The sequence below is a fragment of the Nakaseomyces bracarensis genome (assembly GCF_045282275.1).
Source record: "Nakaseomyces bracarensis strain CBM3 chromosome Unknown Scaff13_0, whole genome shotgun sequence".
NCBI lineage: Eukaryota > Fungi > Ascomycota > Saccharomycetes > Saccharomycetales > Saccharomycetaceae > Nakaseomyces > Nakaseomyces bracarensis.
In genome coordinates, this window is record NW_027263959.1 from 2,211,904 (window position 1) to 2,226,132 (window position 14,229).

Genomic DNA, 14,229 nt, shown 5'->3' on the forward strand with positions numbered 1-14,229 from the left:
AATCAACTTGCCAAGATTCTAGGTTTCGGTCCCTCGTTTTCTAGTAGAGTTGGATGCAAATGTTTTTTTTTTAAATAATGTATAGTGAACCAAAGAAAGCAAGCTGCATAATTTTATTATTTTTTCAGAGCTCTTCCCACGACAATGCCTAGCCTCCTAAGAAGAAATTAATATATTTACAGTAAAGAATGTCATATATCGTGCTGCAGGATCTTCTGTGTTTGCCATTACAAAAGCAGCCAAACATGACAGTCGTAGAATTTTGTGCGGAGGTTTCTTCTGCAATGAAAGTAATTAATTATTGTTAATACTTCATAAGCAGTCCGTGGGAAATAAAGTAATTACCGACACTCCCAACTAGTTATCTCTCGCAATCTTTGGTGGAAGTACTAGTTTTTTACTTTTTTTTTTTAGCCATAAGGGATTTTTTAATTTTTTTTTAAACATCATTACAATGTTTCTGTATTATCTCCCTTGTAAAATTCAAAATAAATTATAAATTAAATAGAGTTATATTAGACTTCGTTATCCCTGCGGCACAACAGTGTACAACACTTTTTATTCTTTCTGTTTTTGTCTTCTAGAACTTTCTAATTGGGATTTACAAAAGAGCTTATCCTAATATTCGCCCTTTTTGAAACAACTAATTAATAAGGATGTATAAAAAAGATCAATTAAGCATATGAGTGATTTTAATTAAAAAAAAGAAAAAAAAGAAATGTAATCAATAAATCGTATTGTATCAGAAATTATCATATTCAGACTCTAAGGAGAGATTTTCGGCGAGACAGCACAAAAGAAATATTAAAAGGTAAAAAACAAGAAAGTGGTACATTGATTAATTACGTTGCATAGAAAACTAATGTAGCCGCGGTAAAATACCGTAAAAAAAGAAATATATTCTATTTTATTAATTTCTTTTATTCATTAATAAGATTTTAAAAACATCTACCGAAATACTAATACATTGTTATAAAAATACTGTCCACAGATAACAAGGTATAGTTTGGCTTGCTAATACTCAAAATAAAAGATGAAGGTCGAACTTATGTCTTGAAACTACTGAATTAGAATGTAGCACCGAAATGTTGAAATTCAATTACCTGATTGGTCCAGTTAATTCGAATAATAAAAATTAAATAAATTCTTCTATCAGGAATGAAAACCGAAATCAGCTATCTACTAACATTTCCCAGGACTTTGAGGTCAGTACTGCTTTTTAATAAGTTTTTTTTTTCCATTTTTTTCTTCCAATAAATCAAAAAGTTATCCTAGTTTGTAATAGAGGTGTGGAACCCTTTCTAAAATCGAGAATAGTAAAACAAGAGACAAATTACAATCGGGATTTACCTAACCGTGTTCTGTACACCTTAATTAAAAATCATGATCTGCATTTCACAATCGGATGTTAATGTATCTCCAGCAACCAGTATGTTCAGTCATATATTTATTCTTACCTAAGCTACAATGCTTTCAAGGATTTAATAGTTAAAAGATAACATAAAAATAAAATAGCAATATGAAGTAAATATTTTATGTTGTTCTAGAAATGAACTGAAGATAAAATCCTGGTAAAAAAGAAAAATAATTTTGTTTTTCTCAGTTTTTCTATGGGAATTATTATTAGCGCTAGGAAGTACTTCTTTTCCTGAAAAAATTTTGAGTATATAATTTTTGCAACGTCAATATACATTGTTGCTGATGTTTTTTTATTTCTTATTTTCTTGTATAAGGCTTTTTTATTGTTTTTTTTTTTAATTTTTTATAAATTTACTGAAACTAAGGAGTCTACGTATTGAAAAATATTAAATTTCGAATTACCACCACAATTTCCAATAGTTCTATTACTAGTGATGCTGAGACATACATCCATGCCCCTACCAGTACCACTACTGTTACTGTGAATGGTACAACTGAGACAATTGTGACCACATATTGCCCTATTGTTGGATGTGATGGGAAGACTCACACTAGCACGAGTAAACACAAACTGTGTGATAGCGACAGCTCCACAGAGTCACCTGTAAAGACTGCCACTGTGACTAACGAAGGTGGTGTTGAAACCGTTGTGGTTTCATATTGTCCAACTCTTGGCACGGATGGTATAACATATACTACAAGCACTGCTTACACATTGTCTAACGGTATAAAGCCTACCAGTGGTCCTAACTCTGGTCCTAACTCTGGTACTGACTCTAGTACTAGCTCTGGGCTAGCTCTGGTGCTAACACTGGATCCAACCCTAGCTCCAATTCTGGTCCCAACTCTGGATCTAAAACTGGTTCCAACTTTGGTTCAAAACCTGGTTCTAACACAGAATTAAATAGTTCCCATTCTGGCTCTAATATTGGTTTTAGCTCCGGAACCTCCGGAATCTCAGGTTCCAGCTCTGGCTCCGGTTCTAACACAAACGCTAGTAGTGGCTCAGGTTCCCAATCAGGTTCCCAATCAGGTTCCCAATCAGGTTCCCACTCAGGTTCCCACTCAGGTTCCCACTCAGGTTCCCACTCAGGTTCCAACTCTGGATCAAACAGTTGTAATACTGTACCAAATACTTCTAACACTGTACCAAACTCTCTGGGTTCTAATCAAGGTACTGTATGGACTGTTTCTGCAACATCAACGCAACATACTGTCAACAGCATTCAATAACATGGTAGCGGTGCTACAAAAATGAATAATATCTGGTTTGCTAGTTTCAATATTACTGGTTCAAGTGAGATCTGTAATATTTCTCCATTCCCCCTCCCCCTTCACTATTTATATTTACTACTAAATATCTAAAATTATAATATCAATTAATATCAATTAAATATTAATTAACCTTCCATCAATTTGTCTTATTCATTTAGTACTATAACCGAAATATCATCCTACGAGTAGCTAAGCATTTACCCGGAAATATTATGTGACTTATTCAGTATGCCTCCAAGAAGAAAAAAATGTCAATATATTGTTTACCTATTAACCTAATAAAAATAGTTCACTAATATTTAATATATTTGAAACAAATAAAATAACCAATGACAGTATACTTTTTTATCAATAGAATAATAATGTATGTACAAATAATGCTAATAAATAATTAGTGGGTGCTTGAGGTGGTGGGGGATAGTAAAAATAAAGACTAGTACAAATCAAAAAAAAAAAAAAAAAAAAAAGATTCTTGTAATTTTTAAGAGAATATGATTTAAATTAAAATCCAATGGAATAAAATCTAATAAACCAGTTTAGATAAAGAAAAAAGAAAAAAAATGAATTGATAACATTACAAAAGTGATCATAGAGGAGAAATCTAATTCACTCTTGTAATAAATTAAACTTAGCTGTTATTATTGTTAATGGATAGATTATGAATGTAGCTCAATACTTCTAAGAACAGTGGTTCATATAAAAACTACATACTTTTTCACGTATACCGATAATTTTTTTTTTGTTACATTACGTCATATATGGTTTATGTCACGTGATCGCACATTCATATAATTGTCCTGTCGTCTCGCATTTAGGCTCTGCCCCAGATTATATTTTGATTTATTGACTTATATAAAGGTACAGCACACAATAACAAAAACTTAAAAGATAGTACAACCTTTGCTATATAAACTAAAGAAAGAGCTCGAAAGTATAATACATTAACTGTTATAAGGCTTCGGGAATATTATGATAAGAGGAAGTGCGTTTAAATCAATTGCAAGGGTACGATGTTTCTCAAGTTCATGCAGGTTACTCAATGAAAAAGTGGCTGGAGAGATAGTGAAAGAAGAGGAGAAATCCGATTTTTTTGACACAGCAACTCAAGTAGAGCAACATCTATATAATACAATTCTTCAACGGGTCCAAGAGAAGAAACAAAAACTACATCAGAGCTCATCGGTTTTAGATAAAATTTTCAGTAATGAAAATGGTAATATTGATAAAGCGGATAATCCTCATATCATATTTGAAAGTAAATCTAAGCCACTAAAAAAACCTGATCAGAATCTAGTGGATTACTTAACGGGAAAAACGGAAGCATCAGCTAACCTGCCCGGTATGAAGAGCGCTAATTTAACCAATTTCCCTGTCTCATTAAGACCCGAGACGTTTATGGAAGAAAGTAGTAACTCTGAAAGGTTATTACAGGACCTACAAAATAATTTGAAATCCCCAACATTAGATAGGGATCTTTATCCATCCAAGAAAATCAGACTTATTTTCAATAAGAAAACATTAGAGGCCGTTTCTATTAGGGAAAACTTCAAGGATACATTAAACAGAAAGTTGGGGCCCTTCTTAAAACACATAACCACAACTATAAACACGGACTACGATTTATTAATTAAATTGGAAGAACTCTTACAGACCTACGACACCAGGGATAGAAATTGGGATGTAAGACATGAAGGAGAAGTCAAGAATATACTTGATCATATTGAAGAAGCGTGTACCAAGAACCCTCATGAACTACCACAGCCTTATAGGGTGACTTTACCACATGTTATAGTCAAATTATTAGAGGAAGACGCTTTTGGATTCTCTCCTTCAAGAAGATATGCTGTTGCAAACGAAATATTTTACATTTGTAAAGGAGCAAGAGATATAACGCTCTATTTGAATGTTTGCAATGTCGAGTTTTATAACTTGCTCTTGCAACTTTCCTGGGAAAATTTTAAAGAAATTAAAGTAATCAGACAACTCACGTCAGAGATGAACATAAATGGTATCATAGGTGACATAACAACAATTGAGATCTTAGACGGAATTTCTCATAAATTACGTGATTTAAACGATACTATTCCGATAGTTGATGAAGAAACATATAAAATAGAAGAGACCGCAGCTGTACTGTGGAATAAAGAGAGTGAAATAGACCTGCGAAATGTGGAATCATACCTGCGAAATTTGAAACAGAGACTAACTAGTTAAATACCATCAAGTATATTCATGTAAATATGCAAATATATACTGTGTAACTATTTTATGGGATCAATGTCTTCAAACGAGGTATATAAAGAACTTGTTTCTTTTCTTTCTTTTGCTTATTAGAGACTGATTTTCGTTATATGGATCCGCGAAGACAATAGCGTAGGAGATTTGGGAAAAAATCAGCAGTTATCAAAGATGAGTGTTAGCCTGGAGAGTGGATCAGGTTCGAAGATTTCATGATACATGCTTTCTCAGCTTAGTAATAATTAAAGTTCATTATTTAAAGTTAAGAGCAGTTTTAATATAGAGATAGTTCACTAACGTTAAGTCATTTTATACTCGACGTTCCTCCTACTTTCCATTATTTATGGTAAAGATAGTCAAGGTAAAGATTTTCATAGTTTTTATAAAAAGGAAAAAGTATTGGAGATAAAATAGAGGTTTTTAAAGGATAGTTAAACACATCGTCTATTACACAATTGTCCAAATAAAGAAGAATAAAGTAAGATACTGTTTTGAAAAATGCTATTAGGTGAAGCAGCTGAGCTCTGCTATAATGTAACCAGCTCGTATTTGAAAATTGCTGCGCAAGCAAATTCTATTATTGCACAAACACAACAAGCGATAACTACTACGAAAAACATATTAATCAATGATACATTCCCAAGGTGGTCACCTTTAAATGGTGAAATATCATTCTCATATAACGGGGGTAAGGATTGTCAAGTTCTTCTTCTGCTGTACTTGAGTTGCCTTTGGGAGTACTATATTATAAAGATTGGCGAGTCACAATATGATTCGCAATATCATAGATTCCCACTCAATAAGTTGCCTACAGTATTTATTGATCATGATGATACTTTCAAAACACTTGAGAAATTTATAATGCAGACATCACAGCGATATTCCTTATCATTATATGAATCTGACCGAGATAAATGTGAAACTATGGCTGAAGCATTTGAAACGTTTTTAAATGTGTTTCCAGAAACACAGGCGATAGTAATAGGTATTAGACACACTGATCCTTTCGGTGAATACTTGAAACCTATACAAAAGACTGATTCCAATTGGCCAGATTTCTATAGACTACAACCGCTATTACATTGGAATTTGGCTAACATATGGAGTTTCCTCCTGTATTCTAATGAACCCATATGTGAATTATATCATTACGGATTCACTTCCTTAGGTAATGTTGAAGAAACTTTCCCTAATCCTGATTTGGAAATTAAAGAAGGACAACCACCAAGGCAGCATAGCTTTCAATGGGAAATTGAAAATAAATATAAGCATAACGAAAAGACTAAAGCAGAGTTGAATATGTTGGATGAGAGCGACGTTCTGTTACTTTCAAAATTGAAACATAAATACTATCCTGGTTGGTACCTCATTGATGATAAATCGGAAAGGGCAGGACGAATTAAAAAACCCAAACAAAATGGAAATGGAAAATAATACAAATAAACTGGCAATTTTGCTCTTGTTAATATCTAGAAAAAATTCTTGGTTTTGGGCTTTTAAAAATAATCTAACGACATTTGCATATCATATACCGTTTATATAATTATATTCAGTATAATAAAAAACATGATTAATGGATTACAAGATTTTTATATATTGCAAAGAATATTCAATGTCTGATTCTTTTGTTATTTTTCAATCTTTTGAATGAAGAATTATAATATGTATTATTAAATGCTGGTATCAATTATGCTACCAATGATTTGATATATGTACAGGTTATTATGAATTGTTTCTTAATGTTATCCAGTTATGTGAGGCTTTATTATCGTATAAGAAACATAGAATAGTGAATATACGCACATTTTCCTGGAATATATGCTGACACGCAGTCGCGGACGGTTCAGTCGTGAGGATTACCATTGATTCTAGGATATAGTCTTGCAGCATGATAATTGATGTTACTCTTCTGTGTCTTTACACCTTTACCCATAGCATTCTCTGCCGTGCATGTCTTCAGATCCTTAGCCAGCCCCTCACAAACACTACTCATGTGACCATTAGACGACCAGCATTGTAACAAGTTTGACATCAGTACCAGGCATTTATTGGTTTCTTGTGCTATTATTGGCTTTTTAACCTTCAACCTAGGAAGTGGGGGTAGTCTGTGAATAGGTGGCTTGCCTGACATTTGTATTATTTGTTAGTTAGAGGAAATTATTTAATGTTGGTGTTGTGTATAGAGGACTTTATACACAAATAGGTGGATGTTACCAAAACAACTGAAAAATCTTTAAATTCCCTTTACCTTTACGGACCCGGATTCTAATCCAAAAAGATAGAAATAATCGTGAGGGAGGATACACGTGAACATCATATCTTACTTTAATTCTAATGTATATTCAGCCGAACTATTTATATTAATCAAATGCAAAACTACAATATTAATTACCTGTTTTTATATATTAGAACTTTTAAAGAAAATCAGTAGGCTGCAATTAGGAAAGGGAACTAGTCCATTTGCAATAAGCCCATATGGACCCCTTATGAAGCTTTAATATTGGTTAAAAATATATGTAGAATTTCTAGTTCTTTCTCAATGATATATTTTATACTTCGATATTTTGTTTTCTAGCATCGGGTGGCATAGGGTATATTGATGGATAGCAAATTATTAAGGCAAATACATTATGCAAAAAATGTAGGTTTTATCTGTTCTTAAAACGAGTACTGTTACATTAAAGACTAATTATGAAGAAGAAGAAGAGATAGCATGTTTCTGTCTCTAAGAGCGCATGCTTGGAGGTGGGAAATAAACCTCACCAGTAATACACGTGATCAAATCATCTTCCGCAGTGTAAGCTCTAGCCGTAACCATGTATTTTCCTGGTGGAACCTCCTGTGGGATATCGATATCCTTGGATAGCTTATTGTACTTTCCCTTTTGGATTGGGCATTGTAACCCATCAACATCATTGTCCTCTAGGACTTCACAGAGATCATATGTTTGTGTCAATAACTTAATATACCCTAGTCTCACTTCAACGTCAATGTAGGCACCGTCCTTAATTGTTTCAAAAACTTCACCACTAGCTTCAATAACCAGCTTAGAACCACGCTTTGGTGGGTTAGGAGCTAGGTCCAACTTCGTGATCTCTAACAACTGGCCCTCAGTTACATCACATATCTTTAGGGGCGAATCACCAGGTATTGGTTTTCCACTACCTGGCAAAGGCGCAAGTAACTTCTCAGCACCATCCCAACCGAGAATTGGATTTCCACATACAATTTGTACCCATAAAAGCACACCAACTACTGTACTATATAGCATTATTATTTTGTTTTCTGTATTTTCAACTTATTAAATTTCAATACTTTTCTTAATCTTATTTGTTTTGGAGAAGATGAAATTATAGTTATTTGTACTTCTGAACCTAAATAACCTTTTCAAGAGTTTAAACAGTTGTCTATTATTGTTATCAATATAATTGTCCTTTATATACGATGCCCTAAGGGGTTCACAACATGTGCGGGGGAGCTGCGGGAAATTAAAACGTACAATGTGATTTACGTATAATATGGACTCATATTGATATATTGAATATTAATTACTTACTCCATTAAACTTTCATATCTATAACGGTCTAATATCTATAATTCTGATATTTAAAACGTTAATGTATTAGAAATAAATCTATAAACAAAAATAGGAGTTAAAAAAAAAAATAGTGCTAGTTATTAAATAGGTACCATTAACATGGCCTTAGGAAAAGTTTGTCTTAATTATCATTTCTAATTGGTATACTTCATTACAATCATTACAAAAAAATAAAGAAAAATTAACAATGAGGAGTGTCGAAGCATTATAATTTAATTCTGCTTGAAACCAATATAGTACAACATGAAGAAGCGAATTGAATAATTTGAATGCTGACCTTATAATTTTCTCTATTGTAATAGTCTCTGATATAATTTAGAGTAATAAAATAAACTCATGACAATATTTACTCACAAATTTTATTATTTGTAGAATTTCAATAGAAAATATTTTGACACTCTTTAGATAATATATTATGATTCTTTTTTTTTTTTTGACTTAATCCATTCTCGTTTATTATTAATCTTTCATTCTTAATTTTTGTATGCTATTAAATCATAAGAAATAACCTGCTCTCTGGTTATTGGAACCGGATCCACCAGCCGTACCAGCTGTCGGCGAAGAAGCATCTTGGTTTATGTAGTCATCCGGTACTGCAGAAAAGATCTTAAATGTGGGCTCAAGGTCTTCATCAACTTTCATAACACTGGCAACATTACCACATCTATAACAATAGTTTGGAGCTGACCATACTGTAACCACATCTTTTTCTGGGAAATGATATTTGAAACCTTCCATCACCAACTGATGTGCTCTAGCTATCAGGTTAAGACCATTAACGTGGTTAAACTCCCTCGCCACTTTGCTACCAAACAACCAACCGGCACCTCTAGGAGAGACCTGCCATGCTTCAACGTTATCTGGATCACTCCATAGTAAGTCTGAAAACCCACCCTCATGTGGAACCTCCTGGGCCCTGGACAAGACACGGATTTGGTCTAACATTCTAATCTCTGGTGACAAACCACCGTGGACACACAGAATCTTACCGTCGATAATTGCAGCAAGAGTCAAAAAGTCAAACACTTGGCAACAGTACTTCCATACCGTGGTAGATCCGTATTTGTTTAAACACTCCTCGTAGAAACCGTACACCTGAGTAATCTGTCTAGACTCGTGGTTGCCCCTCACTAGTGTTATCTTCGATGGATACTTAACCTTCAAGCACATCAGTAGCGTAAAGGTCTCCAAACTGTAATACCCTCTATCTACATAGTCACCCAGAAAGATATAGTTAACATTCTCGTCCGGAAACCCCCCAGAAGTCCGAAACAACTCCAGCAGGTCGTGGAACTGTCCATGGATATCACCACACACAGTCACTGGAGTCATAACTGGTTGAATATTACTCTCTTCCATCAAGAGCTCTTTTACCATCTCACATAACTGCTTCATCTCATTCTCAGTAAGTGCCTGACACCTCTTCACCGTTTCTAACCACTCATCAGGACCTCTCCTATTACTAGCACTTGTATCTACCATTTTTCTTTTTTTTCTTCTTCCACTAAAGTTATCTTTTATATGTCTTAGATTCTCTTACACTATCTCACTTTCACTTGAATTAGAACAAGTACGTTCAGCTTTGTATTATATTATATAGGGTAGGTGTGTCTGATCATTTGGTCTTGATGAAAAGGTTTCCTATTGTTATTTACTTTTAAAAAAAATTTTTTTTTCTTCATGTCCTTGTAGCATCAAAGGGCCAAAGCGATGGGAAGAAAGCCCGAGAGTCTCGAAGGACGATTTGAAATGCAATGCTCATGGTATTAAGGTATGTTGGATAGATAGTATTGCTTTAATTACGACTAGTGCTTTTATGAATTGAAGATAAGAAGCCTGCTGTAATATAGAGATGGCAGAAGAAGGTCGTAAGAGGCCGAAGAAGAAGGATGAGAAGAAACCATCAAAGCCCAGGATACGGAACAATAATAATAACAAGAAGAAAGTAGATAATGATAAAATAGAGAATAAAAAGGAGAAGGAGAAGGAGAAGAAGGATGTATCTTCTTCTGGGGAGAACAGTTCTAATTCGAATGTGAGTAAGACGAAATCCAGGTCGAAGAAGACCGAGAACAAAGGTAAGAATAATGGTGAGAAGAAAGAAGATTCTAAAAAGTCTAGACCAAAGAAGAAAAATGTTAATAAGAAGAGCAAGAACGATCTAAAACCAGCTCAACGGGATAGCAAACCGAGTCGAAGAGAGACTCAGAGGTTACAAGCAGCACTAGAGCAAAACTATAAGAAACTTGTTGTGCGAATGTTACCTCCAATGCTTACAGAGAACCAGTTCTGGGATACTATTGACACGACTATCTTCAACGACAAACAGAAATACTTCGATGATAATGGTATTGTGGAACAATATTTCCATCAAGGTGGTTCATTATCGAGGTTTGCAAGTATATCTACTAGGAAGAAGAGCTTCTCTAGAATGTATATCATATTTAAGGACCTTGAGTGTGCCAGGAAATTCAGTATTCAAGTAAAGGATCTTATGTTTACTGATAGTGAGGATAACAGTAACAAACCTGCTTTAAAAATCTCACAATATGTTAAGCTTTTCATTAATACTTCTAAGAGGTCACGGATTGACAACTCGAGTCTGGAAGGTACAATTGAAGATGATGATATCTTCAAAAACTTTATTAAGTCGATGGATTACGTTAAAGCTCATCAATTTGAAGAAGACATGGAGGGTATTAGTATGCTGAGACCTATAGAGGCCGAGCTGAAACTGAAAAGAAAGCGTACAGAGGCAGCTGCCAAAGCTGCAGAAATTGCTTTAACGAAGTTATCAGGTACCAAGGTAAGATCAAAGAAAAAGAGAGATAAGAAGAAGAATGGCGATGATAGTTCAAAGAAAAAGAGTAAGAAGAAGAGGAGAAGGAGGAAGAGAAAATCAAAGGAGGAACGACTAGCTGAAAAGATGAAGAATGGCAGCAATACTGAAATAAAGAACATGGTGATTTTGGAGAAGGCTGGACAAAAAATTCTCAGGGAGCGGCTGAAAAATGAAAAGAAAAAAGGTTCAAACACTAGTCTGCCAGCTTTAAAGGGTAATAATAGTGACAGTTCTGGCAACAATACTTCCAACAAGAAAGTCCCAATACTCCTGAAACGTAGTTCATAAACTAAATAAATTAACAATATTTTGAATTGATCTCTAAAAATACAAAATATCGGGATGTTTGCATTTATGCCGTTATTGTGTTTACAATTACGCGAATGGTCAGTTTATGTTGTAATTTAAAATGTGCATACAAACTGAGATATTTTATATTTATACTTAGACTAAAAGTAGATTGATAAATACGAACACACATACATTGATAATTCCATATATTTGTCTACTTTGCCATGTGCTGTTTCGTCAATAATGTTAAATAATAAATTTCTAGCTCAATATTTATGGTATTTCCATGAGCTCATCGAGTTTGTCAAACTATTTATTGCCTAATAGTTTATTATTAGTAGGGAATTGGATCAAACAAGAGGTTTTCCATTATTCGATAGCAGTGCTTATAATCCTCATATATAATACGATAAAATCAATATTGAGCATGGGTGTGAAATTAGTAAATTTTTTGAAAAAATTGCGCAATGAACAGGTCACTTTGGAACTGAAGAATGGTACCACAGTTTGGGGCACGTTGCAGTCTGTTAGCTCTCAAATGAATGTCACCATAACAGATGTCGTGCTTTCTCTCCCTAAGACTCAGACAGGCGGTGTTTCGGGAGGCGCTGGTGCATTGGCGTCCATGTATTTAGTTGATAAGGCGAACAAGAAACCTGACAATACCACTGAAGATGGAGTATCTTTACAGTATATGAATATACGAGGAAACACTATTAGACAGATAATATTACCAGATTCTTTGAATTTAGATTCTTTGTTAGTTGATGAATCGCAGATGAAGAGACTCAAGAGGACTAGCAACCAACCAGCTGAGTCCAGTTATAGAAAACGTAGGAACGAATTCTCCAATGGACCTGCAAAGAGAATGAAACGAGGCGTGTGAATGCTCAGCCTATAAAGACCCCTTAAGAAGCTAAAAGAGATAAACAGAATGCATTTGTATCTCGATTTTTATCCCTTACAAAAAGTTACATAGGAGTATCTGTCCAGATATTATAAGGGTATATTATAGAAATGATTTAGGTTCGTTATTATTTTGGTAGATTTTTTACCAGGATTATAGTTATATTATGAACTAGAATTGGTGTCAGAGTAAGATTCTTCTTCCGAGTCGGAATCTTCTGAAGACTCGTCGTCAATTTCTTCATTGTAAATATCTCCCCATTGGCATTTACCCAGCGGTATTCCCCAGATTTCCTCCTTTATGGCCAGCCTATCTACTATTTCATCCAGATGTGCTATAGACACGCCTATATTTTGAGACTGTGACCAGCAATCTTCGTGCATGTTTATGACTTTAACTTTTCTATAGTCTGTAATATATTTTTTTAATGAATTCCTCCAATATTTGGCTATTTCAGAGTCGATGTTCAAATAGTAATACTGAATGCGACCATAAACTAGTAGTAGAGCAATTATATACTTATCTTCAAAGTTGGGGATAGTGCAACCAAGTTCAAACATTGCTTGTAACTGTTCCATGGTTGGTCGTATTTCTATCAACTTCATGAGAAGGCATTTAAATTGTGGTCCTCCTACTAACATTGACCCATTCAGTTCTTTAACGTATGGATCCTTTATCTTTCCAAAGTCTCTGATTATAATTTTTGTAAGGTGGTTCATTGAATCCCCTCGAAGAGAAACCGTATGTAAGTTGCATTTGTAATAGATATTGTTATGGATTCTATCTCTTGTGATCCTCGGTATCACTAAAGAGACAGACTGGTTATTCAATTCTTTACCAGAAATAAATGATTCAACTTGAAATTCTCTCGGCATCACTAGGTTAGTGTTGGTTCTCGTAAGATTCACCACTAAAAACGTATGTCAATACTTTGCAAAATCTGCGATGCCTTATAATTAACTGTATGAACATAATGGAAATTTTATTTTTTTACAGAGCTTGAAAGAATCTTTCTAACAAACAGACGTACAGGCATTGCAATGATGGTAATCAAAATAGTCAATTGGATATATAATACTTAAAATACAATTATATTTACATGTTTGATATTTTATAAAATGTATCACACCCAACCAACCCTCTTCTTCTCTTCTCTTTGATAAGCTTTCCTCTTGTACTTGGATCCCTTAGCTTCTTCTAGTATCTTTTGAGCATTGGCAATACCTTGAGCCTTAACTCTCATTCTTTCTTCCATATTATTCTCATGTTTGTGACCCTTAGGTGATAGAATACCTCTCATGAACTTCTTGTTCTCATACTTCTCCTCGAAGAATTTTTTATCTGTAGGAGGTAAAAACTCTTGTACTCCATATCTGTGGGCTAGTTTATATATATCACTCATCCTCCTTCTCGAATATATTGGGTCATGATATTTACCAGTTACTGGATGCTTATTGAAGAGGAACGGATTAGCATCTAAGGCATGTGTAGATGTAGGTTTGCTCGCATATTTCACCGATGGTGGATATTTGTAGAAAAAATCTTTGAGCTTTTTTGGAAGTTGTTCAAAGTACTGTTTGGAGCTCATTTTTCTTTGACCTTCTTATTGATGATTCTAGAAAAAAAAAGGTTTGAGAACAGTTCAGACTCTCTTAATAT

The 14,229-nt window shown here is 34.1% G+C and overlaps 9 protein-coding genes across 9 annotated transcripts; 4 read left to right on the top strand and 5 right to left on the bottom strand.

Moving 5' to 3' along the window:
• Positions 1–3,663: 3,663 nt before the first annotated feature.
• On the top strand, positions 3,664–4,908 carry MTF2 (Mtf2p; the record flags this gene model as incomplete). The annotated part of the gene is made up of 1 exon (XM_071055166.1): positions 3,664–4,908. The coding sequence occupies one exon, from the start codon at positions 3,664–3,666 to the stop codon at positions 4,906–4,908; it is 1,245 nt and encodes a 414-aa protein (XP_070909859.1).
• Positions 4,909–5,430: 522 nt separating this feature from the next.
• Positions 5,431–6,366, top strand: FAD1 (FMN adenylyltransferase; the record flags this gene model as incomplete). The annotated part of the gene is made up of 1 exon (XM_071055167.1): positions 5,431–6,366. The coding sequence occupies one exon, from the start codon at positions 5,431–5,433 to the stop codon at positions 6,364–6,366; it is 936 nt and encodes a 311-aa protein (XP_070909860.1).
• Positions 6,367–6,775: 409 nt separating this feature from the next.
• MRP10 (mitochondrial 37S ribosomal protein mS37) lies at positions 6,776–7,063 on the bottom strand (the record flags this gene model as incomplete). Its single annotated transcript, XM_071055168.1, has 1 exon — positions 6,776–7,063. One exon carries the CDS (start codon positions 7,061–7,063, stop codon positions 6,776–6,778), a length of 288 nt encoding a protein of 95 aa, XP_070909861.1.
• A 594-nt stretch (positions 7,064–7,657) lies between these two features.
• NPC2 (sterol transporter) lies at positions 7,658–8,203 on the bottom strand (the record flags this gene model as incomplete). Its single annotated transcript, XM_071055169.1, has 1 exon — positions 7,658–8,203. The coding sequence occupies one exon, from the start codon at positions 8,201–8,203 to the stop codon at positions 7,658–7,660; it is 546 nt and encodes a 181-aa protein (XP_070909862.1).
• Positions 8,204–9,025: 822 nt separating this feature from the next.
• SIT4 (type 2A-related serine/threonine-protein phosphatase SIT4) lies at positions 9,026–10,012 on the bottom strand (the record flags this gene model as incomplete). Its single annotated transcript, XM_071055170.1, has 1 exon — positions 9,026–10,012. The coding sequence occupies one exon, from the start codon at positions 10,010–10,012 to the stop codon at positions 9,026–9,028; it is 987 nt and encodes a 328-aa protein (XP_070909863.1).
• A 370-nt stretch (positions 10,013–10,382) lies between these two features.
• On the top strand, positions 10,383–11,660 carry UPF3 (Upf3p; the record flags this gene model as incomplete). The annotated part of the gene is made up of 1 exon (XM_071055171.1): positions 10,383–11,660. The coding sequence occupies one exon, from the start codon at positions 10,383–10,385 to the stop codon at positions 11,658–11,660; it is 1,278 nt and encodes a 425-aa protein (XP_070909864.1).
• A 430-nt stretch (positions 11,661–12,090) lies between these two features.
• SMD1 (mRNA splicing protein SMD1) lies at positions 12,091–12,549 on the top strand (the record flags this gene model as incomplete). The annotated part of the gene is made up of 1 exon (XM_071055172.1): positions 12,091–12,549. One exon carries the CDS (start codon positions 12,091–12,093, stop codon positions 12,547–12,549), a length of 459 nt encoding a protein of 152 aa, XP_070909865.1.
• A 185-nt stretch (positions 12,550–12,734) lies between these two features.
• PRP38 (U4/U6-U5 snRNP complex subunit PRP38) lies at positions 12,735–13,445 on the bottom strand (the record flags this gene model as incomplete). Its single annotated transcript, XM_071055173.1, has 1 exon — positions 12,735–13,445. One exon carries the CDS (start codon positions 13,443–13,445, stop codon positions 12,735–12,737), a length of 711 nt encoding a protein of 236 aa, XP_070909866.1.
• A 248-nt stretch (positions 13,446–13,693) lies between these two features.
• MRPL25 (mitochondrial 54S ribosomal protein mL59) lies at positions 13,694–14,158 on the bottom strand (the record flags this gene model as incomplete). The annotated part of the gene is made up of 1 exon (XM_071055174.1): positions 13,694–14,158. One exon carries the CDS (start codon positions 14,156–14,158, stop codon positions 13,694–13,696), a length of 465 nt encoding a protein of 154 aa, XP_070909867.1.
• Positions 14,159–14,229: the final 71 nt, after the last annotated feature.